Below are 24,909 nucleotides of genomic sequence, written 5' to 3' on the forward strand. Positions count from 1 at the left end.
CCCCTTTGCCCTCTGTTGAATCTTATTTACGCTTTGATATTTCTCATTTCAGACACCTCCAGCATATCTGGGGAGGACCAGGAGGAGGACGGCAAGGTGCCCCCACCACCTCAAGCACCACAAGCTGAGGCAACAGCCACCCCAGCATCCACTTCTCCCACCCCACTGTCCATGGAAGCTGATGAGATTGTCGTCAATAATGATGATTGTCTTGCGCCAGATGATGGGCTTGCGCCAGAGGCAGCAGGTCGTTGGTTCCTGGAGGCTGACATAGCATCCGGGAAAGGGCCACGGGAGCCCTCTCCCATCCAGGGAGCTGTGCTGGCTCTCCAGGTCCAGATGACCTGCGGTCTGGATGCCCTGGAGGGCCTGATGTTGCGGATGGTGGCCAGCTTTGCAGACCTGTGGCATGGCCAGCAGGAAATGATTGAGCTGCTGCAATCTATGGCAGCAGCTCAATTACTGATGCATGACCCAGGCTCCATCAAGCCGGCCACCATCTCCCCATCAGTGACCATCTTCCTCAGCCCCCATGGACCTTAGCTCCTGCCCCCTCTTCATCCATGCCCCTCCTCCCCTGTAAATATGTTAATTATTATAATTTTGTTTAAAAAAATGTATTACTTTTAATAAGATTTTTGATAAAACATTTTGGTGGTTGTCCTGTGTACAAAGCGCCCAAGGGAGAGGGATGTAATATTGTTTGAGGGGAAGGTGATGTTACAGATGCTGCTGGTGGTGGTGGTGAGTAGGGGGGGGGGAATGGACGATCACACCAAGGGAGAGGCATGACAATGATGGTGGGGGAAGAGGGGAGGGAGACAGCAATGATGCCAAGGGGTGGGGTGGGTACGTGAGTAGAAGAAAAGAGATTGTGCCATATCATCTGATATGTCTTATATTGCATGGTTTAAAAATCATGTTTAATGATGGTTACTAATTTCCTGGACTATTTTTTTTTTTTATAAAACAGAGCCCCAGATGGGCCCCCATTCCCTCTAGCCTAGTGTACAGTTCAGGGCCAGGATCCCCACCCCAACTGTGACCCAATTAATCTTTACAGTAGTAATTCGGACAACTTGAACTTTGTCAAAACAAGATTCCATAAATAGGAAACAGAATTCATTGCTTACATTGAACAAATACTTTTATTTGGCTAATACTCATGGGCGTTTCAGAGAATGCAAAGCACTGGCTACATCTCGGATGCGCCGATCAGATTGTTCATCAAGCTGGACTGAGAAGCCGCTGCCTCTTTGATCTTGTTGCATATTTCATTGAGTTCCTTGTGTAGTAACTCGTTGTGCCGCTCCTGTCATGACAACATTTCGGACATGAAGTGTTTACTCAGCCTATTGATGCCGAACAAAGCCTCTTCAAGGTCATGTGGTGCTGTTGCCTCATCCAGGGCTGGTGCCGCTGATGCCTTGGCAAGGGCCGGTGCCTCAGATGTCTCAGCTCCCCAAGTTTCAGATATAACCTCCATCATGTTGTGATAAGGGCCTGGGTATCGTTATCCTGGACTAGTTTGCTGGGGGACTCCTTGGTTGACGAAGGAAAGACAAATTCTGGTGTGGGAAGGGATTGTATCTCTTCCTCCACGACATCTGCCACATTATTGTCAACTCCATCTCTGGAGAAAGATGGAGAAAGACAAGTTGAAGTTCTTTATATAGTTCTCAACTGTTGCTCAACTAAGAGCCCTAAAGAAAAACATGCAATGCAAACAAGGTGGCCCTTTCAAAATTCATATCTTCACTTGCTCCTGTGCCAGTGCCATGATCTCCAGGCGCACAGTTCTCAGGACTAGCTCTTCGAGGGGGGTCAAAACCACATCACCTAGTGGCCTGCATGCTGATGCCTCACTTTTGGCAGTCTTTTCTTTTACCTCCCTTCTAGTGTCATGCCACCGGTGCTGGATTTGTTTGACCTCCCTGTGCGTTACCGACAGGAAGCTGACATCCAACACAATCCTCTCCCAAATCTGTTTCTTCGTAGAAGCAGAAGCCTTTGATCTGAAGAGAACTTTGTAGTTCTCGCAGATGGCGGGCAGCACAGTAGGTCCTTCTTGCCATCCGTAAAGCGAGTATCAGGTGTTTGCGTTTTGGATGCTTGGCTACCACCAGTGCCTGCCTGCTCTTCAACATCTCCAGCCTCTCTTGCCACCTAAGAAAAGGTTCGTTTTGCAGCCTTGACAATCTGTCTCTGCTTGTCGGGACTGTGAATAAAAATAAACAGCGCATACATCAGTTATTAATAAACAATACATTTCAATTCAAAATAACATGTTGGAATATCAACTATTCACTGAGTTATGCCAGCATAACTTTCCACTAATAAGTAACGAAAGAAGAGAGAAGCTGGCCACATGGCTAGTATTAACAGATACCAAAACATGCAGTTAATGGTAAGAAAAAAAGAAGCAGGGCACATGGACAGCATGAAGAGATCCCAAAAAATGCAGTTAATGAAAGGAGCAGGACTTGGGTGACAGACTACAGGCATGTAACGAGTGGCCACGTGTTGATCATCCTTCTTCTTTCTTGGACGCCCACGATTCTGACCCTCTGTTACGGGCCTGTACTGGGCCGCCCAAGTCATGAGCATCCAGGAAAGGAGCAGGGCGACCGAGTACAAATCATGGATGTCCTGCTTCTTTCTTGGATGTCCATGATCCTAACCATCTCTTACCTGTTCAAAATGAAGCAAAGCTAATGTTGATCTCTATCTTGATATTCCTGCGATATGCCAGGCACCATTTCATATCAGTCTGTATATAATACAGATCCAATTTGAAATGAATACAAAAGGACAGTCGTACTTCCAGCAGTGGTTTATATACCTCCCAGACAGGATTATGATGCACAGCATGACGTCACATTGGGGGAATTATGATAGATTTGAAAATGAATAAATTGGAAATTCTTATTCTGTCTGACAGATGTATGCCCTTTTGACAGAAGTTCAGCATGTCCACAAGCCACACGCAGGATACAGTATGGATGTCTGATACAATAAAATGAGTAGCGCTATGGAGGCTTTTTTTTGTCCACACGGGTTTTTTGGCACCATTGTGATTTGTGTCTCAATGAATACTCTACTCTGAATATGGGGATTGGGGAATACTCTGGGTCAAGGTGATGGAGGATTTCCCATTGAAAAGGGACTTCCAGACATGTTTCACTGTCTTAGTGTTATTTATGCATGAGGCATGTCTGGCTAAGAGAGCAGCAGGTATTACTCTATGTCTCCATCCCAGGCTTCTGGGATTTTCCAAGCCACTGAAAACTCCCATGCAGCAAAAAGGAAATGTTTGGAAGAGCGTTCACCAGACTCTGGGTCTTTCCTCTCAGACAGGTGGCGCTGTCGATGACACTGATAGCTCAGAGGATCTGGGAGTGGCTGTGGGGGATTCCCCAATGCCTGACGCGGCAGATCTGGCCACGAATACAGATACACGTGTGCACACTTTTTCTCTGCGTGACAGTTTCTTGTCGGGAGCGCAGGTGCTTGTGCGCATATTTCTGTGGGTCCTTAGAGTTACTCTAGAAGGTCTCCGGGGCACACACCAATGCCGGGTGGTGTGTGCCCCGGAGACCTTCTAGAGCCAATATTCAGGAGAGCGAGGCACCGGGGACGAACAAGTCCAAGCGCCTTATCTGTAAGACTTGTCATCTGAGGGCAATCCAGACTTTGCTCTCTCTATGCCTGCATTAGTGCGCTCTAGTTGCTCAAGGTGAGTTGGCTACTAGAGATTTCACTGATGTTGGGACTTCCCCTTGGTCTATGGTGGCTCTGGAGGAGAGTGGAGTGTGAAGCAAGACAATGCTCAGTTCTCCTTCCCTTTGTAAGATGGCAGAGGCCTCCCCGAGTGAAGGGTTGGGGAGGGCCAGCTTTGGGCCTCGGGAAAGATCCCTCCTCCTTCTCCCGGGGGGACATTGTTCCAGGGCTTGTAGACCTTTCTGCTGTGGTGCCCGGCAGAGCCGAAGCAATCTACTAAGTAGGGGTCATGTGCTCGGGCCTCCCATTTGTCATCCATATGTGGCAAACACTGTAGGGAGGCTATCCCTGGCTGTGGATCAGGATAAGTCAGTGGTTTCTGATGGGGACTTGGTTTTCTCACTTCTGGAAGAGGGAGAAATTGCATCAGATTGGGAGCTTCAGACTCTACTCAAAGTTGAGTTGTAAAGACTGTTGGCTCAGACCCTGAAGATGCTTGATGGGACCGGGCACGAGGCGACGGGCTTGCAATTGAAAGATCCCCTTTTGGTCACCTTAAGTAAGCGTCCTTCTTTCCCCTCCTGTATCCAATTCAAGGGCCAACTGACCGTGAGTGGTATGCCCCAGAGGCAAGTTTAAAAAAAAAAAAAAAAAAAAGGGACGTGCTTTGGTGAGCTTGTGCTCCTTGGACCTGAAGGGAACAGTTGAATGTAGTTCTGTTTGTATGTGCTGTTACAAAGTAAGCCACCATGACCGATTGACGACAAAGGAAACAATCTATCCTGCTATAGGTACCATGTCTTGGCGAGCAGAATATATATAATCTCGACTATTCAGAAACCTCTCTCTTCAGATATCTTTTAAATTATAAAATTGTATAATGTTTTGGAGAGCCACTGGAAGTGGAGGGGTGACAACTGGAACATTTGATTTATCTAATTTTGGATTTAGGCAAATATTCCAGTCACCTCCCATAATGCCATGTACAGAAAAGGATTTAAGCCTTTGAAATAAATTTGGAAAAATTTCCTCTGAATATTGGTTGGGACCATACATGTTAACCGATAATAACTTGGTACTAAACACTTTCCCCTCCACAATCACATATCTCCCTTCTTAGTTATCATTATCGGCAAGTTTTTTATTAATTAAGATACAAGTGCTCTGGTTCTGATAGAATATGATGAGGCAAGCACTGTTCCAAAACACCCCTTTACTCATTTTTCATGTTCAGATGTTAACATGTGAGTTTCTTGAAGGAATGCTGTGTGTACTCCCTGTTTCTTCAAATATTGTAAAATATGAGTTCTTTAAATAGGATTGAAGACACTTCTCACATTAAGAGAAATTGTCTTAAATCTCGAGCTGACCACCAGGGACTAAATATGGACTAATTGATAAAAATACAAAAAAGTAAAAACTTAAAAAATATTTTGAGAATAAAGACGGTGGCTATACAAAGAGATGGTTACAGAGTGGTCATCTTGGATATAGCTACCACACATAACCACACGTCAGGGTGTTCCCTTGATGGTTAGCAGTTGATGATCCTTTAAAAAAAAAAAAAGGGGGAACAGAGGTTTGGTTGTTGATAGCTAAATCTAGATAGAGCCTTCTTGTAATAAAAGAACATAATACTGGGCCGTAAACTGGATGCCTTGATCAGGCAGGATGTGAGAAGGTAGCCCATGCAGTCAGAAGACGTGCTGGTTGAAGACACAGGCTAACTTGGGAGCAGAGGGCAAGCCTGGAAGAGGAACAAAGTGTGCCATCTTGGAGAATCTGTCCACCATGACCCATATCATGGTGTAACCATGAGAGAAAGGGAGGTCCATGATAAAATCAGTGGACAAGTGGGGCCAGGGTTTCTCAGGGGCTGGCAATGGCCATAACAGCCCCTAACATCAGGCATGAATGGGTTTATGCTGTTGACAGGGCGGGATTCCACATAGTTCTTTACATTAGCCTTTACCTATGGTCACCAATACTGGCGCTGAAGGAGTTTGAGAACACGGGCAATTCCAGGATGCCCTGCCAGGTGCAAGTCATGGCCCATTTTAACACTTTTTCACGAAGATGCTTGGGTACTGCCATCTTCCCACGGGGTACCAGTGAAGCAGCAGTGACGATGACCTTTACAAGATCTGTTGATGCCCTCTCTCGCTTCTGGAAGGAGCGAGAGAGGGCATCAACTTTGACTCTTAGCTGCTGATCAGTAGCGAAGCTCGAAGTCAAACCAATTGAAGAAGAAAGACCCACTGGATTATGCTGCTGCACCTGTTATAAGTACTTCAAGCAATTGAGGTGCCTGGAACCTCGTGGGAAGATGCTATGGGTGTGGAGGAGGCTGAAGATGAGGGGAGCTCAGCGTCTCTAGAGGAGGGGGAGATTCGCACTGGCCTGGAAGATGATTCAATCATCTGTCTCCCACCAGGATGAGATCAGATTTTTGATTGATCAGGCAGTTTTGTGTCTTTGTCTGGAGGAGTCAAAGCCACAGTATTAAGGGTAAACATAAAACCACTATCGACTTCCTGCTCCATCCAGAAGTGAAGGAGATGATGTTGATGAAATGGAGACCCTGGAGTCAGGCATGAGGTGGTCAGCCTCCTGCAGCAATTGTACTCCCTTCCACAGACTGCGCTCCTGAAAATATTTTAGGTGCTGGATTCCTTGGTTATGGTTGTGATCAGGTGACCCACTATCCCTGTTGGTGGGGGTGTATTCCTGAAGGACCCTCAGGATAGAAAAATAGAATCTCCTCTGAGAAGCTTATCTGTATCCTTAATAACAGATTTCTATCGGCTTAGCTGTAGTGGTCCAGACTCTTCTTCTCTGGATCTAGTAGTTTCTGGACAGAGGTGACCAGGATGGAGACTGCAGAAGCTTTTTTGGCAAATGCTCTGTATGATTTGTTATGGAGTTCTACTCAGTCAGTGGCCCTCTCTGTCACAGTACATCGCCTCTTGGTCTAATACTCGGCTGGGGAATTTTCCGTTTAAGGGCAAACTGCTGTTTGGGGAGGATCTGGACCAGTTGGTTAAGAACCTCGGCGATCCTAAGCCCAGTGCTTGCCAGAGAATAAGGATTGCTCCTTCTACAGAGCTTGTAGAAGTCTCAGATAATTCCAGGCTTTACAACGATAACATCCCGGTAGGCAATTTTTTTATGCCACCTCCACTATGTATTCGGGATCCAGAGGCCAGGTTCAGTCCTTTCATGGAGCCAGAAGACAAAGAGGAGATGCTGGCTCTGCTTCAGGAGCCAGTAGGGCCTCTTCATGAAGTTCTGTGGGTTCACTCTCTCTTGACGCCTATAGGAGGCTGCCTACAGGGAGTGGACCCACATAACGACTGATCAGTGGGTGTTTGAGATCATTTGTGCCGGTTAAATCTTGGATCTATATTGCCCTGTTCGAGAAGCCTTCATGGTCTCCCCTTGCTCTGCTCTAGCCAAGCAGAGGGCAGTTCATGAGCTCCTCCTGAAACTGCAGCTCTTGCAGGCAGTGGTACCAGTATCCCCATTGAAGAAGGGTCAAAGTCAGTTCTCTATTTATTTCGAGGTACCCAAAAAAAGATGGATCCTTCTGGCCCATCCTGGATCTCAAGAATGTGAATCGTTGTCTGCAGGTTCCACGTTTCCATATGGAAACTCTCAAGATCAGTTCTGGCGGCAGTCTGGCAGGGGGAGTTCCTGGGCTCCTGGACCTGTTAGAGGCCTATCTCCATATCCCCATTCAAACTGCGGTTTTGTATACTTCAAGAGCATTTTTAATTCCAAGCATTGCCCTTCAGTCTCGTGACTGCTCCATGGGTCTTCACCAAGGTTATGGTCATGGCAGTAGCAGACCTCTGGCACGAGGGAATTACAGTATACCTGTACAAACTACTCAGTCACATTCAGGGTTTCATGATACTCTTTATTCCCTCAGGGCCTGATTTTTAAAAGCATTTACTTGAGTAAAACTGGGCTTTATTCGAGTAAATGCACTTTACTCGAGTAAGTGGGTTTTTGAAAATTGCTACAATATATGCCATTGAATTGTCCATAGGATTTACTCACATAAATGCACTTTACGTGAGTAAATAGCGTTTGAAAATTGCTACAATAGTAGTTACATTTATGCGCATAACTCCTTTTGAAAATTACCCCCTCAGTGTGGGATTATCTACAGGTACTTGGACTGATGGCGGCAATTCTGCACTTGGTTCCATGAGCCAGGGCTCATATGTGCTCTCTTCTGCTCCTATGAGTCACTCTTGACTCAGTAACCTCACAGGATTATGGAGTTCACCTTTGAGACTGGCGGTCTGCCAGTCATTGAACTGGTAGTTGGCACCTGCTCACTTACTGAGGGGCATCAGTCTAGCCACACTGGATTGGATTTTGGTAACAACTGACACGAGCCTCTTGGGTTGGGGAGCTCATTGTCAGGATCAGGTGGCCCAGGGGACTTGGTCTCTGGAGGAGGCCTTGTGGTTCATCAATTGGTTGGAAACCAGGGTGATTCACCTGGCTCTCCTCAATTTCTTCTTGCTGCTTCAGGGGCGGGCCTTTCAGGATACTCTTGGACAATGCTACTGCGGTAGTGTATGTGAATCGGCAGGTGGTGACCAGGAGTCATGGAGTCTTGGTGGAGACGTTGCTTCTTTTCCCGTGGGAAGAAAAGAATCTCCAGCTCCTTGCGGCAGCACACATCACTGGCCTGAAGAATGTCCAGGCTAACTTCCTCAGCCACACTTTACTACAGCTGGGTCTGGGTACTGAGCTTGTCAGTCTTTTGCAAGATTTGTCGCAGGTGGAGTTGTCCTCAGATGGACTTGATTGTGATCCAGTGGATCGCTAAGGTCGGCCATTTCTTCAGCTACTGGAGAGAGCAAGAGTCGATGGAGATCAATGCCCTAATACAGTCCTGGCTGGAGGGGGACTTTCTGTACTTCTTCCCTCCGTGGACATTCTTAATCATTCTGGTGGCTCCAGATTTGCCTCACAGACTTCAGTATGCAGGTCTTGTCTAGTTCCAGGTGGACCAACCCTTTTGCCTCCGAAGAACGTGGGGGGTCTCCTGGCTCAGAGGCTCATGGTCATGGAGGATCCGGCTCTACAGGAAGGGGTATTCTTCAGCAGTAATTTCCAGAAATAGTTTACTTTCTTGGCTTATATTTGGATCTGGTGAGTCCAGGGAGGAGTCCCCCTGGAGGGCTGTGGTTTTCTGTATCTTAGCCTTCCTTCAGGGAGGGCTGGCCCTAAACTTTCTAAAGGTGCAGGTGGCAGCTATTTTGTCTTACTAGGGTCCCATTGCAGGGGTGTCTTCAGCAGGTCACCTGGATGTGGCCTCATTTTGAGGGGCATGAAAAGGTTATGTCCCTCTTTTTACCCCATTGTGTCTCCATGGGATCTTAACCTAGTGTTGAAAGCCTTAACAGGGGCCCCATTCAAGCCTTATAAGCAGAGTTCACTGAAAGACTTATAGCTGAAAACTGCCTTTCTGGTTGTGATCTGTTCCATATGGTGAGTCTCTGAGTTGCAAGCCCTATTTTGTAGAGACCCTTTTCTGGTGATTTCATCGGATGCAGTGATTTTTTGACCAATGCCATCCTTTCTTCCAAAGGTCAACTTGGCGTTTCACATCATTAGCCAGTTTCCTTTCTGGTTTTTGCCCGGGAGGAATGTGGACTGGAGTATCATTCTCTCCGGTGCTTGGGCATCTGAAGGCTTGTCATACTTTACTTGGAGATTATTAATGCCTTCCACAAGTCAAACAAATTATTTGTCCTTTTTGGAGGTCCACGTAAGGGGGAAGCAGCCTGCAAGGCTACCCTAGCTCACTGGATAACAGAGACGCTGGAGTCGGCTTATGTACTAAAGGGCAGAAAGCCACCGGAGCTGGGGTGTGCGCATTCCGCCCGGGCTCAGTCTGTGTCCTGGGTGGAGGTGCATGCACTTGCGCTGGCTGATAGTTGCAGGGTGGCCACTTGGTCTTCGCTGCACACTTTGATGAAGTTGGATGACCTGGCGCAGGAAGATATGTCTTATGGTGTGGGAGTTTTCCAAGCAGCCCTCACTTCCTTCCGCCCAGGTAGATGAAACTTTGGTACTTCTCACTCATCAGGACTGAACTGGTGTAGCAGGATGAGACAGAGGAGAATTTTTCTTACCTGTTCATTTCCTTTCTTTTAGTCCTGCAACACCAGTCCAGGACCCATATGGGAAGTGAAACTGTACTATTTTCAGATAGTTTGTTTTATGGTTGAGAGATTTCATCTTGTCTTGTCTTTGGTGTTGGTTTCCTTTTCTGCTTCTTCTCTCCGACTGTTCCAGGTTGCAGGGAAACTTCTCAGTTTTCTTGTTGATATTTGATTGGCTTTCAGTTGATGATGTCTGATCTGAAGCTTTGTCAGGATACTGGATTCCTGCTGCTAGAACCACCGTCTAAGTAGTGGCTGTGATATCACAAGGAAAACAGTTTTGTCTGCCTCCATCTGCTGGTAGGAGGAAATAACCCACCCTTTGGGGCTGGACTGATGTAGCAGGATTAACGGGGAGGAAATTAACAGATAAGGAAATTTCTCCTTATCTCTGAAATTATGAATCTACACTAGTAAAGAGCGAGGCCTGTTGTTTGAATTGGATTGTAGTGCCGCCATTCTGTGTGCTCTTCCACTTTGACGCAGCCATTGCTCCCAGCATAATTCACGAGCTCCGGATGCCATTTTGTCATGAACTATATCAAGTTGTGTGTCTATATCCCAGGTCATTTTTTCTAATAATGTTTCAAAATATTGTTTAAACAATTCCCCAGATGCGGTAATACCTAAGTTGTAGTTTCTTCCTGCTCTCCGGCCATGTTGCGTCCGTCTTTCTCAGGCTGACTCTTACCAAGCTTATTTTTCTTTTTATTTTCATTATCCACCCAGAGTTTTGTTATGGTATGATTCTGTGAGTCTTTAGCACTTATTTTTGTCTTTAAAATATAGCACTCCACAAATCTTTTAAGGATATATTTTAGGATCGGCTGAGAGCTCACACATCAAGCTGCTAGCAGATTAATGGGCCATGTTACCCTTTCATTTAATTTATTTTAAAAAAGCATTTTGCACTGTAAAAATCCAGGGACCAAATACCATTTTGGAGGGAAAGAACTAGCAGATAGTATGCTGGAGTGCATGAAGAGAGCCATCACTCGAACAGAGAGAGAAGTAATATTACTTCTCTACGGGTCTCTAGTGAGACCCCACTTTAAGACTTGTGTTCAGTTCTGATAGGCTGGAGATAATTCAGCCAGCAAAATAACACATAATGTCCACTATATGTCATATCCAGAGAGAATTAAGGAACAAAATTGTAGAAGAAAGAAAGATAAAAAGGGAGATGGGATGCAAACATTTAGCAGGCTTCAATAAACTACCAGAAGGAAACGTTTTCCACAGAAGGAAAATCTCAAGCACCAGGGTTCATTATAGATGACCATCACAGATGTAAACATATTAGCCATGTAGCCTTGGAAAAGCCGCTGCTTATTCTGGTTATGAGCAAGAAAGATTGAGATTTTACTGGATACTCAGATCGGCTACTTTTGGAGACAGGATACTGGGTTTGATGGACCTTTTGGTCTGACCCTGTAAGGCATTTCTAATACTTCTTATATGAAGTTGAAGGGAGTGGGTTTTGGAGGAAATGTGAGAAAATACCTTTACATTGAGAGGGTGGTAGACACCTGGAATAAACAGTGTAGGTTAGAGGAAGCAAAGCCTTGGCAGAATTCATGCACATACGGGATAGACACAAAGGGACCTTAGTAGCATTGATAAGGAGAAGACCAAACGATGAAACAGCACAGTAGGCAGGACCGATGCTGGACAGAGTAGGTGAACCAAGTACTCGCTCTATACTTTTTTTGTATTTATATGAATAACACAGAAAGATGACTGCCATATTTGCTCAGTATAGGAAGGATAATAGCTCCACAGCTGGAAGAGGGATCTTAAGAGAAAGCCCGTTCTTTTACAGTACAATGTATGTTTGCCATGTCATGCAATGCATGTTTTGCATTTTCTCTCTCCCTTCAGGTCCGACTGCAGCTGGTGCATGGAGCGTTTCAACTGAATGACACATTTGCACAAGTGGTACAGATCCCACTGGACAGACTGCTCAGAGCCTCACCCTACTCCTCCCATCGAGCCAGCATAAGCCCCGTCTCCAGCAGTTTACCCCGGGCGCTCATACCAAAGAGCAGCTCTGAAGGCACCCCAGCCAACAGCAGCTGCAAACAACCAATCAGCTCCCCACCTGACAGCAGAGATCTGACCGGGATCCCAAGGGCCACAGAGGACCATGGCAGAGCATTACACTACCAATCCAGACACATCCACGAAGGGGGCTCAGAGCCACACACTCCCCTTGGTAGGGAGTCCAGGTCGTGCCTCTTCTACGTGTCCTACAACTCCTGCCCTGAAGTGCTAGGCTCTGGCTGGCAGCAAGCAGACAGTGGGAGAGGCTCTGAGACAGACACCTGTGAGAACTCACCTGCCATCTCTGAAGGAGGGCTAAACTCTGAAGGCGACTTGGAAGGCTGCAGCTGGGCAACCGCTGTGGCCCTGGCCTGGCTTGAGCACCAGTGCGCCGGATTCTTCACCGAGTGGGAGTTGGTGGCTGCCAAGGCTGACAACTGGTTGCAGGACCAGCGGATGCCGGAGGGTGTGGACCTTGCCAGCCTCAAAGGGGCAGCGCGCCATCTCTTCCTGTTGCTGCGCCACTGGGATGAAAACATCAAGTTAAATGTGCTTTGTTACAACCCCAACACTGTATAACCTGAGACTGGGATGCACCCAGTGCAAGGCTATTTATTTAATGAAGGAGCCTGCTTGGAAATAAAGTGGTTTATCTTTACCTCGGCCTTATGTTTTAATTTTCTCCACCCTTCCCGATTTGAGGCTCTAGGCCCTCACATTCACAGTGTTTCACACAAATGTGTAATACAGGTCATTTTAAGATGGGTGCAAATATCTGATCTCTGACAAAAGACCCCCACCACCAACACTCTGGGCTTTCATCCAAGAATCCAGGAAACCGAGGAACAAATGAGTCCCCGACACATTCCCGTAAAACATACAAGAACTGCCCAAACTGGGGCAGGCCAAAATTTCAGTTAACCCAGCATCTCACCTCAGAGAGTGCCAGCAGCAGGTGCGCAAAGCTTGCGTGTAAGAGTTCATTGTCCATCCCGTCAGCCTCTTCTAGCATTCATGCTTTAGGGATGCACTGAAGCTGGGAAGACGTCCTTGAATGTTAGGATAAATTGTTGATCTATCTGCCACACGTTTGTCTAATCTCCTTGAGCCCAATATTCAAAGATATCTGGATATAACTTATCTGGCTGATTTACAAGGGATATTCAGCAGCACAGCTATGCTGCTAAATATAATCAGTTAAGTCCTAGTTAGTCAGATAAGTTATATCCGAATAACTTTACAACTGCTATTGAGCATGTCTAACTTAATCAAATAAAGCTGAATATGGGCACTTATCTGGTTAACCAGTTACATTGCCCTGCCTCGACTTGCCCATAGCCTGCACCCAAGATATCTGGCTATCTACTTAACAAGAAAAATACTCATCCGGATAAGTGATGGCCGCTGAACAAAACCAGATAGTGGCTGCCACTTAGCTGGCTTAAGTAGCGTTAAATATCAGCCTCTATTTGTCCTGTGAAGAGCTCCACCTGATAACTCTACTTTGTGTGATGAAGGTCTTGTGTTTTATTAAACCTGTCTCCTGATAGTCATCGGTCATCTTGTTTGAGGAGGCAGAGTGAATGGTAATCCATCCCCATGTACTTTCCCCACACCTTTCTGCTGTCTCCCTTGCTCATCTCTTTCCCGAGTCTCTCCTGATTCAGATGTTGTACTAATCATCTTTGTTGCTCTTCTCTGTACCTTTTCAAGGTGTGTTGTATCCTTACTGAGATGGGAAGACCAGAGCTGCAGATGGCATTCAAATGATGGGTGTACCATGCATTTATGTAACAGTACAATGATACTTTCTGGTCTGTTCATAAATTCTATTTTAAATAATTGCTAATATTCTATTGGGCTGTGTTGGTGCTGCTGTACATCAGGAAAATGATCCATAGGTTGCCCACGATCTCGTTCCTGAGGGATAATGACTACACAAGCCTGTAACTGAGGGATTGAAGCTTGGCTTGTTCTTCCCATGAAATTATTTCAAAATACCATCATATTACACCGAAGATAGCTCTAGCCTGGGATATTTTTATAGACAGTGAGACCTCATATATTATGGCGGGCTTTTGATGCGTTTGCCCTTAAACGCCAATAACAATGTTGTGCGGTGATAGAATCTCTGTTACACCGTATCAAAATATTATAATCATTGGTCTCTCTGTCAAGGTTTGGTAATAATTCCTTGTGTCAAGGTTTGGTAATAATTTCTTGTGTCAATGTACACAATGTTATGAAAGGCAGTGAGAAAGGTGAACACTTATCGTAGTGAGATATGCAGATATGCAGCGGGGATGAGACTCTGGCGATGGCGATATGAGGTCTCACTGTCTATAAAAATATCCCAGGCTAGAGCTATCTTCGGTGTAATATGATGGTATTTTGAAATAATTTGATAGAAGAATCCGTCATAAGTTGACAGTTTCAATTTAAAATTGTTCTTCCCATGTGCATCACTTTGCACTTAACTCATCTGTCACTGCATTCTGCACTCACTCCATTCTGAGGTCCCTTTCAAGTTCTTCACCAGCAGCTTTGGTTCTCATCTGCAGACTTTGCCGCCTCAGCATTTACTCCCTTTTCCAGATGGTTTTTGAAGAGCACAGGTCCCAGCTCTGATCCCTGTGAAATTCAACTGATTACTATTGACTATGAGCTCTGCTCTTTGATTCCTGTCAACCAGTTTGGAACCATGAAATAACTTTTTATTTGGTGACAGACCTCATTAAAGACTTTTTGTGAAGCCAATTATGTAGTCAAATTGGATCCACCTTGCCTGTGTGCTTCACATCCTCAAGGAACTCCACTTGATTATTGAGACATGGCTTCCCTTTATAGTATAATATCCCAAAAATTCATTCTTTCTACTTAAAATATTATTCAGACCTCATATCACAGATGCAAATTGCACATTATACAAGCGTTATATATCTGCTTTGTGTGTTACTGGTAAGATCATAGGTCGAATGTCCTTTTTTTGCAGAAAGCAATTAAAATAAATTGTATCCTTTTTTTTTGTGAATGCAAATAAAATTATGCACTCATTTCTCAAAGCTTCTGTGCCTTTTAGTTTAGTCCCAAGCCCCTTTATATTAGCCATGCTAATCTTTCCCCAGCATATCTTTTGTATCTGTGCCAATCTTGTGTGCTTCCCGTTCATCTGGGGACCATGAACTACCGAGCACCACTGTACCTGCTCGAGCGTGCTTCATTGGCATGAACTGCAGCTCTCAATATTGTAGCAGATAGGATTTAAGTCTGAGTCACTTCTTCGTGCCCTGAAAAGAACTAGCATATCATTCATTCAGCTTCTCTTCTGTGCCAACCACATAGGGCCTTCTCATGTTGCCACCTACTCAAATCTTTCTGGATTTTTTTTTTAGAAGATTTACATTTTTTAAATTTCATTCACATTACACATCTCAAACTTTTTGCCCCATAACCAAATTTATGGAAGCACTCTAGAGTATATAGTTTGAAATTCTCTGGCAATGCAGAGTGGGAGAAGTTTCTGTTGGCTTGAGGGCTTAAATGGACTCTGATGGAGGGGCTGAGGGGACAAAGGTCTATTCACAAGTTTGAGGGGATTTCCTGAACAAAAGCAGATTGGGGCAAGTCTGATTTCACCAGGAATCGAGTTCCAGAGGGTGGGGGCTGATCCTGTAAATGTTCTTTTCCTGGTGATTTAGAGTTTCAGTTCTTTGGGGGCTGGCACAACCAGGCATGCCTAGGGTAGTGAGCGCAGAGGGCCAGTGGGTATGCAGAGGAAGAGATGGTTGAACAGATGGGCAGATGCTAGGCCTTTGAGGGCCTTGAATGTGAGGACCAGAGTATTGAACATTGCCCGGTAATGCGGAGGGAGCCAGTGTAGGGATCTGAGGAGGGGGATGATGTGGTCATATTTTCTTGTCATTAGCAAGTTCGAGCAGCTGAGTTTTGAATGAGCTGTAGGCAATGGTGAAGTTTCTTGGGGAGTCTGTTTAGAGCATTACAATAGTCCATGCAGGAAATAACACAGGCCTGAATCACTGTTCCAAATGCATGGTCATCGAAGAAGAATGAAGGTGGTGCAGTTGGGTGTAACTGGAAGAAGGCAACTTTAGGTACTGACAGAATTTGGGTGTCAATGGCAAGTTTGGAGTCCAGGAAGAAACCCAAACTTCTGACCTGGTGAGAGAATGAAAGGGGAATCCTATCTAGGGCACTGTTTCCCAAGCCACAAGGCCTCAGTTTTTTGGGGGTTCAATAGCCAGTTTGAGACTTTCTCTAGGCTAGAATTGAATTCAGAGATTGCTCGATCGAGATTGGGGCCCAAAGGGCATAACAGATGAATGTCATCTGCATGTGTGATAAAAGAACGTTGCATCTTTGAGTAGCTTGCAGAGCCATTCGTTGTCACCCACCTCGCAACCGGATGCGATGCCACAGCAGTTCCATGACCTGTAAGAAGGTTTCAGACATCTTCTACAGACGATATATGAGGCCTTTGAGACGTTGGCCTGCGCCACCGGCGGGGGGCATTGCTGCCCAGATAGCGTGGCTCAGAGCCAGCACCACTCATGAAGATGACCATGAGAAGTTAGCGGACCTCCCTTGCACCCTGATAATCTCTTTGGGGACAAGTTGCGGGAGACAATGGTGCAGCTGAATGAGCAAAACATTGCACTGATGTTCTTAGCATCACTGTCGAACCAGTCAGGTCGAAGTACTACCTGGCATATAGTAAAGCCTTTTCCAGCGACGCCCCTTTCAACCATATTCCGCTTACTGACTACCGTCCTACCCCCAACCTCGGAGTCTTCAACAAGCAGAAATGTATGCTAGACTCAGTGGATCTCATCCTCATCACCCCGGCGTGGCCCAGACAGCCATGGTACACCTATCTTGTACGTCTATCCCATCCCGCTAGACCACAGTGCAACATTGATATCGCAGTGCAGGAGCTTGCTGCTCCACCCACTGCACTCCTCCCTCCACCTCACACATGGAGATTGAAAGGACATTAACTCACCTTCGCCTGTCGCTGAAGTCCAGGATGTTCTCATCTCTTCTTGAAAGTCCTCTACCAGGCGCAACTATCAAGGGAAATGCTTATGCTACGCCGCTTGGTGCGACTCCAAATGCATTGACCCTTTCTCATGCTCCCCAGAGCACCTCTTGAAATACCTTCACTTCCTCTTTCAGTCGGGTCTGGCGACCGCATAGGTGAGAGTTCATGTCAGCACGATCACAGCTTAACATCATCTACACCAGGGACTTCCTATCGCCAACCATCCCTTGGTCTCTTGCTTAATGCGGGGTAGCCTTCACCTGCCTTTCTACAACCACTGGTCCCGTGGGACCTCTATGTTGTTCTGGAGCAGCTGACGCTGCCACACCCCTTGAACCCTTGGACTCAGCCCATCCAAGATACCTCTCCTGGAAGGACTATCCTGGTCGCCCTCACCTCTACACAGAGAGTAAGCAAGTTACAGGTGCTAGTTCACTATTCTCCATACCTAGAATTTCATCACGACATGGTAACCCTACGGACCCATCCTTCTTTTCTACTGAAAGTAGCCTCGGCCTTCCACATAAACCAATCACTCTACTTTCTCTCCGGGGTAAATGATTGAGTAGACCGGGCAACCACCTGTCATATGGTCTTACACTGGCTTCCTGGCTTACTGACACCCTTCTGGAGATATATTATGACATTCTTTTTGAATTTATAACATTGCTGGTCCTGTTGGTAGTTTGGTTGGTTGAGTGTAATACAGGATTTTTGGGATTTGGTTGTTTTTGAATTTAGCTTATGGAAGGCCATGACTGCTTCAGGTGGCCGGGTCCTTGGTATTGGCTCCTTTCTTGTTGAGTGGCCATGGGGGGGCAGCAATCCGAGAGTAACTGGGAATAAAGTGCAAATCCAAAGAACCTCTGTAAGACTCAGAGGCTGGAGGGTTGTGCCCAATCTTGAATACAATATACTTTCTCCAGGTCCATGTGAAAAACCACTGCTTGGAAGTTATATACCCAAGCAGTGTAGGCTCTCTCTCTAAGAGAGAGAGCTTGGTGTACAGCTTGTGAGCCCATAGATGCTGAAGAACCTGGCAAAAATTCCAACGATGGGATTGAAGGTCCGTTGAGAAGACGAGAATGTTGTCAAGGTATACTACTACTGAGATGTACAGAAGGTCCCTAAAGATCTCGTTCATCATGTTGTGAAACACTGTGGGGAAACTGCACAGCCCAAACAGCATTGCCAGATATTCATAATGACCATCCCACATGTTGAAGGCTGTTTTCCATTCGTCACCTAGCTTGATGCGAACAAAGTTATAAGCGCCGCATAAGTCCAACTTGGTAAATATTCTGGCACTCTGAATTGGTCAAGATGTTCTGGAATGAGAGGCAAGGGTACCGATTCTTTTTCGTTAAGCATTGAGCCCTCAGTCAATGCCGGGGTTTAGTGTTCTGTCCTTCTTGGACACAAAATAGAACCCTGCCCCTGCTGGTGAGGTGGAGGGTCTAATGAATCCCTTGTCAAGGTTATCTCAAACATAAGGAGACATGGCCTTAGTCTGTAAAAAGGGACAAGGGGGACAGACTCCCTCCTAGAACTACTGGATCTGTCTGCTGCCTTCAACACTATTAATCACCAACTCATCGAATGAGGGGGAAAGGCGACTGCATACGTCAGACTGCAAGCGAACCTTGGTGAATTATAAGCAGAGAACACATTCCGAACCAGAGCCTCACAGGTGTTTCATCCCCTTGAACCCGAATGCCCCGGGTCAGCCAGTTACAAAAAGAACCCTCCACTTGGATTTCACAGTGTATTCAGTTCTGTTTTGCCAAGCAATTAGACTGTAGTCAGTTCGCCGAAAGCACATCAAGTTTGGGCGATTGCAGCTTCAGTCGCCCATCTCCAGGAAGTCCCGATCCAGGACATTTGCAAGCGGCCACGTGGTCCTCCCTACACACACGTTCATGGTGCACTACTGCTAACCATCAAGCGGTGAACAAGATGCACTGTGGGAAGAGCCAAACTCCGTTCTGTCATGGAGTAAGGAGACTGTCCATGTCATGGACGAAGGTGAGCACAGCTCTTTGGACTCAGACGTCTTGCAGCTATCCAGTTATATAAAAAACAACAACAACAACAAAAAAAAAAGACAACTCTTCTGGCTGCCTCTTGCTTCTCAGCTGGGGGACTCCCAGCAGAATGGCTAAATCAGCCTGCTTATCTGCGGGGGAAAAAGCAAATTTTGCTTACCATAAACGGCATTTTCCGTAGATAGCAGGATGAATTAGTCATGCTGGCCCCCCTCCCCGGACAGTCTCCACCATGTGTTTTTGCAGATCTGCTTTGCGAAAGACTGAGAGGAAGATGGCACTTGCGTGGGAAAGTACACCACGCCTCACACGACAGAGCAAAGCTCTGTCCAGCTAGGGGAAGCTCCACCTTGGCCATCCCGGAAGACATCCCCAGAGAGCATGGCTAATTCATCCTGCTATCTACAGAAAACACCATTTACGGTAAGCAAACTTGCTTTTATGTACCTAAAATTATTATTTTTTGCCTCTTTGGCAAATGTCTCCTTAAATTCTTTCTTGGCCTGCTTTATTAGTGTTTTACATCTAACTTGCCAGTGCTTTGCTCTTTCCTATTTTCCTCATTTTACCTGCTTTCCATTTTTTAAAGGATGTCTTTTTGGCATTAATATCCTCATTTTCACAGCTCCATTTAGCCATTGTGGGAGACCCTTCTTTCAACTTTTTTAATTTGTAAAATGCATTTTATCTGGGTTTCCAAAATGGTTCTTTTATACATTCTCCATGTCTCCTGAAGTACTTTTAACTTTTGAAACTGCTTCTTTTAGTTTCCTTCTAATTAGTTTTTTCATTTTATCCTTTTTAAAGTTAAATGATATTGTAGTAGTTTTTTTTTTTAGTAATATACTTATTAAAGTTTTATACAACATTAACAACACAATAGGTATCGAATCTAACTTCCTTGAACGTTGAACATTCTTTCCTCTCTCCCCCCCTCTCTTTTCTACTCCAACCGAAAATCTAACTGATAAAAGGTATTCAATATAAATAAGGTACACATTGTAATGTATACAGTATAATATGGGCAGCACGCTAAAGTGCTCTTCCCGTATGATATTGGAGTCAGCTCTAAAAGAAGTTATTAGCAGTGGTTATAAGGGTGTAGGATCGCAAAAACTAGAAACACCCCTGAAGCATATGAACTTAAGATATATGTGCATCTATTAGAGTACAGTTGTCTTCAAAAGTCTTTCATACAAAGGAATTTGCCGTTATTTTGGGTCCAACTCTTGCACCATGGTAGGGGATAAATAAGCTAGAAAGGCAGACCAAGTTTGTAGGCTAATAGCCAACTTCTTTGGTGAAGTACTCCTGGCTATTGTATATTCCAGGGAGCATAAATGAATAATTTTCTGAAACCAATGTTCATGATTGGGTCCCTGGGAGTCTAGCCAGCAGGTTAAAATAACTTTCCTGCCAATGAGACTGGCTCGTTTGTGGAAGAGTTGAACTGCAGAGTCTAACTCCTGGTGCAATGAGAGTTCCAAGCCAAAAAGCCACAAGTTAGGATCTAGAGGTAACACAGTGTGCATTAGATTTGCACATGTAGTATTCATGTTGTCCCAGCATGCTAAGATTAATGGGCATTCCCAGAAATAATGGGAGAAAGTATCTACTTCATTACGGCATTTTGGACACAATTCTGAAGTGCTCAGTTTGAGCCAGAAAGCTTGGGAAGGAGTAATGTAGGTTTGCCAAAGGAATTTGAAGTAAGATTCTTGTAAAAGTATATTTTCCAATATATCAGGGAGAGTTGTAAAAATATTTTTGAACTCATCAAATGGTACAGAAAAAAGGGGCCATTCCCTCCATTTTGCATGCATTCTCTCTAGAAAGTGTGGCTTTTCAGCATCGGCTTAAATTTTATAAAAGTAAGAGATTGTGGGTTGTTGTCTTTTCCCCAATTGTACGGCTGCCCTTAATTGTTGGGTATGTGCAGACTGAAAAAAAGGATGGTTTACTCCTTATAAAGTGGCTCACTTGCACGAAGGCAAAGCAATCGGCCTGTGAAAGATAGAATTGCCGACTTAACTCTGTAAAGTCAAGTAGGTGGCCAGTGGTAGCCTTAAATATTTGGTATATATGAATGAGACCTTGTCATTGCCATTTGACAAAGATTATCAGTTAAATCTGGTAAAAAGGAGGTGTTATTGACAATTGTTATGAGGGAGGTCATGTGAGGATGATCATAAATCTTACATAGCTGTAATCAAGCCTTCTTACATGTATGAAAAATTTGTTGGACCTAATGTGAGGAGGAGTCATTTATAAGTCCACCTGAAGTAGGGGATTGAGTGAGGGTACGCCGTACCACTCCAACAGGCTCTGTCATGGGACAAAATGAAAAGTGGTGGTTGAAAAAAGCCAGTCCCAAGCATATCGTAGGCTGCACGATTGTACATGTTTAGATGTGGGCATCCCAGACCACCTTCTGTTATAGGTTTTGTGAGTATCTTCATTGATAATCTAGCTCTTTTCCCTCACCGATGAATGAGCTTAAGATTCTAAGTAAACATTTATGGTCACTTTTGGTAAGCCAAAGAGGTGTCATCTGTAAAATGTAAAGCCACTTAGGGAGGATTACCATTTTAAAAAGTTGGATTCTGCCAACGAATGAAAGAGGTAACAATTACCATTTGTTTAGTGTTTTGGTGGTTTATCTTCGCTTTGTAAATATCTTGAACTTTGAGCGGAATTTTGATGCCTAGGTATTCCCGTTTGCTTGTTACCCATCGTAAGGGGAAAGCCTCAGGCCAGTCGGCCTGGAGAGTGCTGGTAACATTAATGACTTCAGATTTATCCTGATTAATTTTAAGGCCAGTGAACTTTCAAAAATAGTTTTGGAGTTGCAACACTACAGGGAGGGATCAGTGCAGTTCTGTAAAGAAAACCAATGCGACAATTCTGAAAGTTTGTGAGGGGGGGGGGGGGGGGGGTCTCCAAAACCTATTAGATTGGGATAAAGCAAAGGATATAAAAGCAAGGGTGACAACGGCCAGCCTTGTCGCACTCCTCTTTTTAGGTGGACATCCCCAGACAGGCATTTGTTAGCCACAATCTGTGAGACAGGTTTGTCATAGAGAAGAAGATAGTTCAAGAAATCTCCCTGAAATCCAAATTGGTGGAGTACTGAGAAGAGGTAGGCCCATGATCTGCAGTCGAATGCCTTCTCAGTCAAATGCGATTTAGGCTGGAGTGTTATGGAATTGACAAATATTCAGGGCAGTCAGTAGCTTAATGATGTTAGAATTCACCCTTCCTCCCTTTAACAAATCCTACATGATAGTTGAAAATCAGAACAGGTAATAGAACATTTAGTCTTTCAGCTAATACTTTTGCTAGTAATTTCAAATCACTATTGAGAAGATAAATGGGACAGTAGGAGGCAAGTGATAGCAGGTCTTTGCCAGGTTTGGGGAGTACTGTTATGTGAACAAGATTAAAAGTTGGTGGGAAGGACTGTTTGGAAAGTCCATCTAAATAAAAACTGGTCAGAGGTGTAACTAGCTGTGCGTGAAGAATTTTGTAAAAGTCATAGGAGAAGCCATCAAGTTCAGGGGATTTGCCAGACTGTACCGAAGTGATTGTTTCCAGGACTTTGAAGGTTTGTTTTGGATGGTTTAAAAATTCTAATTGAGATTTATTTTATAGCTTTTCTATACCGATGTTCCTGTAAAATATACATATCACAACGGTTTACAATGAAACAACAACGTTCGCTCAGGGCGATACAGAGAACAGAGGTGGTTATTAACAGTAAAACAGGTCATAACAGAGGTGGTTATTAACAGTAAAACAGGTCATAACATCACATAAACCTTATTAGATAATTCAATGCTAATCAACTCAGAAAGGATGAGATGAAAACTGTATAAAACATTGAGGATAGTAAACTAGACAAGGTGTCCGCAAGGAAAGATTACTTGAGAGTGAGAAGTTGCAAGTGAAGATTACGTGTCCGGGAAGGCTTGGCTGAATTTTCTTGTCTCGTAGGGTGGGGAATTTCAAGATGCTGAAAGGGTTGGGAGAGGTAGGTCCTTAAAAAAGGAATCCTCTGCTTTCTTCCCCTCACTAGGATCAGCTGTATATAGGGTTTCATAAATGACTCAAAAGATCGTGCATATATCCCACTTATGAGATTCTAAGTCGCCATTATGTCTTCTCATGCGTGTAATAAAGGGTTGGATTTAGTCATACGCACCAGGTTGGCCATATGTTTCCCCATTTTATTCCCAAAGTGAAAGATATTGTTCCCCTTTCTGCAAGGTATAGTGAGCTCGTAGATTGAATACCTTAATCAATCGTCCTAGGATGCTATAGTATTTGCCTCTTTGGGTGTGGGAGGTATTGTATGTTAACGTGGGTTTTTCCTGTTTTAAATGTCTCCAGATCTAGGATATCTTTATGCAAAGCTTTATTACTCAAGCTGACATAAAAGATTATTTCTCCTTGCAGCACTGCTTTACCTGTTTCCCAGAATTGGGGTGAAGCAGGATGCTGGTGATTGTGTGTTACAAAGTCAGTCCATTTGTCTTGCAGATGTTCTTGAAACTTAATATCATCTTTAAGAGGACTAGGAAATCTCCAAATGCATGTGGTATCTGTGCCAGTCCTTGAATTTATAAGAATGGAGACTGGGGTGTGGTCAGAAATTGCTTGTGGTTCAATAGTAGCTTTAGCAATGTCAGGAAAGGCCGTGCAGAAGCTTAAGATATAGTCAATGTGAGAGAGGGAGAGGTGAGATCTTGAGATATGGTGTGCAGTCCCTCTCTTCTGGGTGGAGGAACCTCCAAATATCTAGGAGCCCCAATTGGTGGCATAAGAAGCCTATACCTTTCTCGTTTTCCCCACCCCTACGAGACAAGAAAATTAGTTCTTTCCTGCTAATTTTCGTTCCTATAGTACCAAGGATCAGTCCAGAGAAGTGGGTTGTGCATCCCTACCAGCAGGTGGAGTCAGAGAGCAAAACTTTGGGCACTGCCATATATACAAGAGTGCCACCTGCAGTCCCTCAGTATTGACCTGTACCCAAGTCAAAACATGCACATTTTCTCTCATGCATATTCATTGTGGATATCCCAAAAACCCGACTGGCTGGTGGCCCTCCAGGACAGGTTTGGGGACCACTGGTCCAGACCATGGGTTGAGCCTCCTTTCCAGCAAGTGGAGACAGACCAAAACTTAAAGGGTATTCCTATATGAGGACAGAGCCTACCCTGCAACCCTCAGTATTTATGTCTCCAGCAGGTGGAACAGCTCACCCTGCAGTTCCCTGTTAGCTTGCCTTTATTTCCTCTTGGGCTTTCTTCTCTTCTCTTTCTGGGCAAGCTCGCGCAAGTATTCTCTTGAATACCTTAAAAAAAAAAAAGTTAAACAAGAATTTTTTTGATTGACTGTGTCAGGGAGACAGGCCTGTCTCCCTCGCTCTTGGGGTTCCTAGGGGGGGGGGAGGGGCTTTGCCCCTTGATTTTGGTCAGCCTAGGTTCCCTTCTGGGTGACCTTCAGTGGGCGATACTGGTGGTGCCAGTCCCTCTCCCCTGGTCTGCTGCCGTGCCCCGAGAGGATAATTCCTCGGGTGCACAATCAGCGAGGTGAATTCCCCTGCCTCTGTAAAAAAAAAAAAAAAAAGCAGCAGATTTTTTCTTCAGGAGAGAACAGGGTTCGATCTCCCACTCCTCTCCTCTGAGACTCCCAGGTCAGCTGTTTTTTTCTTACCTCTCATGGCTCCTGCTTAGCATGCCCCATTCTCACTTCTGTCTGGCCTGTGGAGAGCCGGCCTCCCGGCTCTCTCACGAAGGGGTTTGCTCGCTCTGCCTCCCAGCGGGGGGGGGGGGGGGGGGGGGGGGGGGGGGGG

General features: G+C 45.1%; 1 protein-coding gene across 1 annotated transcript in view; it reads left to right on the forward strand.

Moving 5' to 3' along the window:
• LOC115081976 (von Willebrand factor A domain-containing protein 5B2-like) overlaps positions 1–12,609 on the forward strand; it is a 269,330-nt gene extending 256,721 nt beyond the window's left edge. The window contains exon 27 of the mRNA XM_029586215.1: positions 11,790–12,609. Coding sequence (XP_029442075.1) covers positions 11,790–12,530 — 741 coding nt within the window. The 3' untranslated portion in view covers positions 12,531–12,609. The remainder of the gene's footprint in view (positions 1–11,789) is intronic.
• The last annotated feature ends 12,300 nt before the right edge of the window (positions 12,610–24,909 follow it).

Source organism: Rhinatrema bivittatum, unplaced genomic scaffold (assembly GCF_901001135.1).
Source record: "Rhinatrema bivittatum unplaced genomic scaffold, aRhiBiv1.1, whole genome shotgun sequence".
NCBI lineage: Eukaryota > Metazoa > Chordata > Amphibia > Gymnophiona > Rhinatrematidae > Rhinatrema > Rhinatrema bivittatum.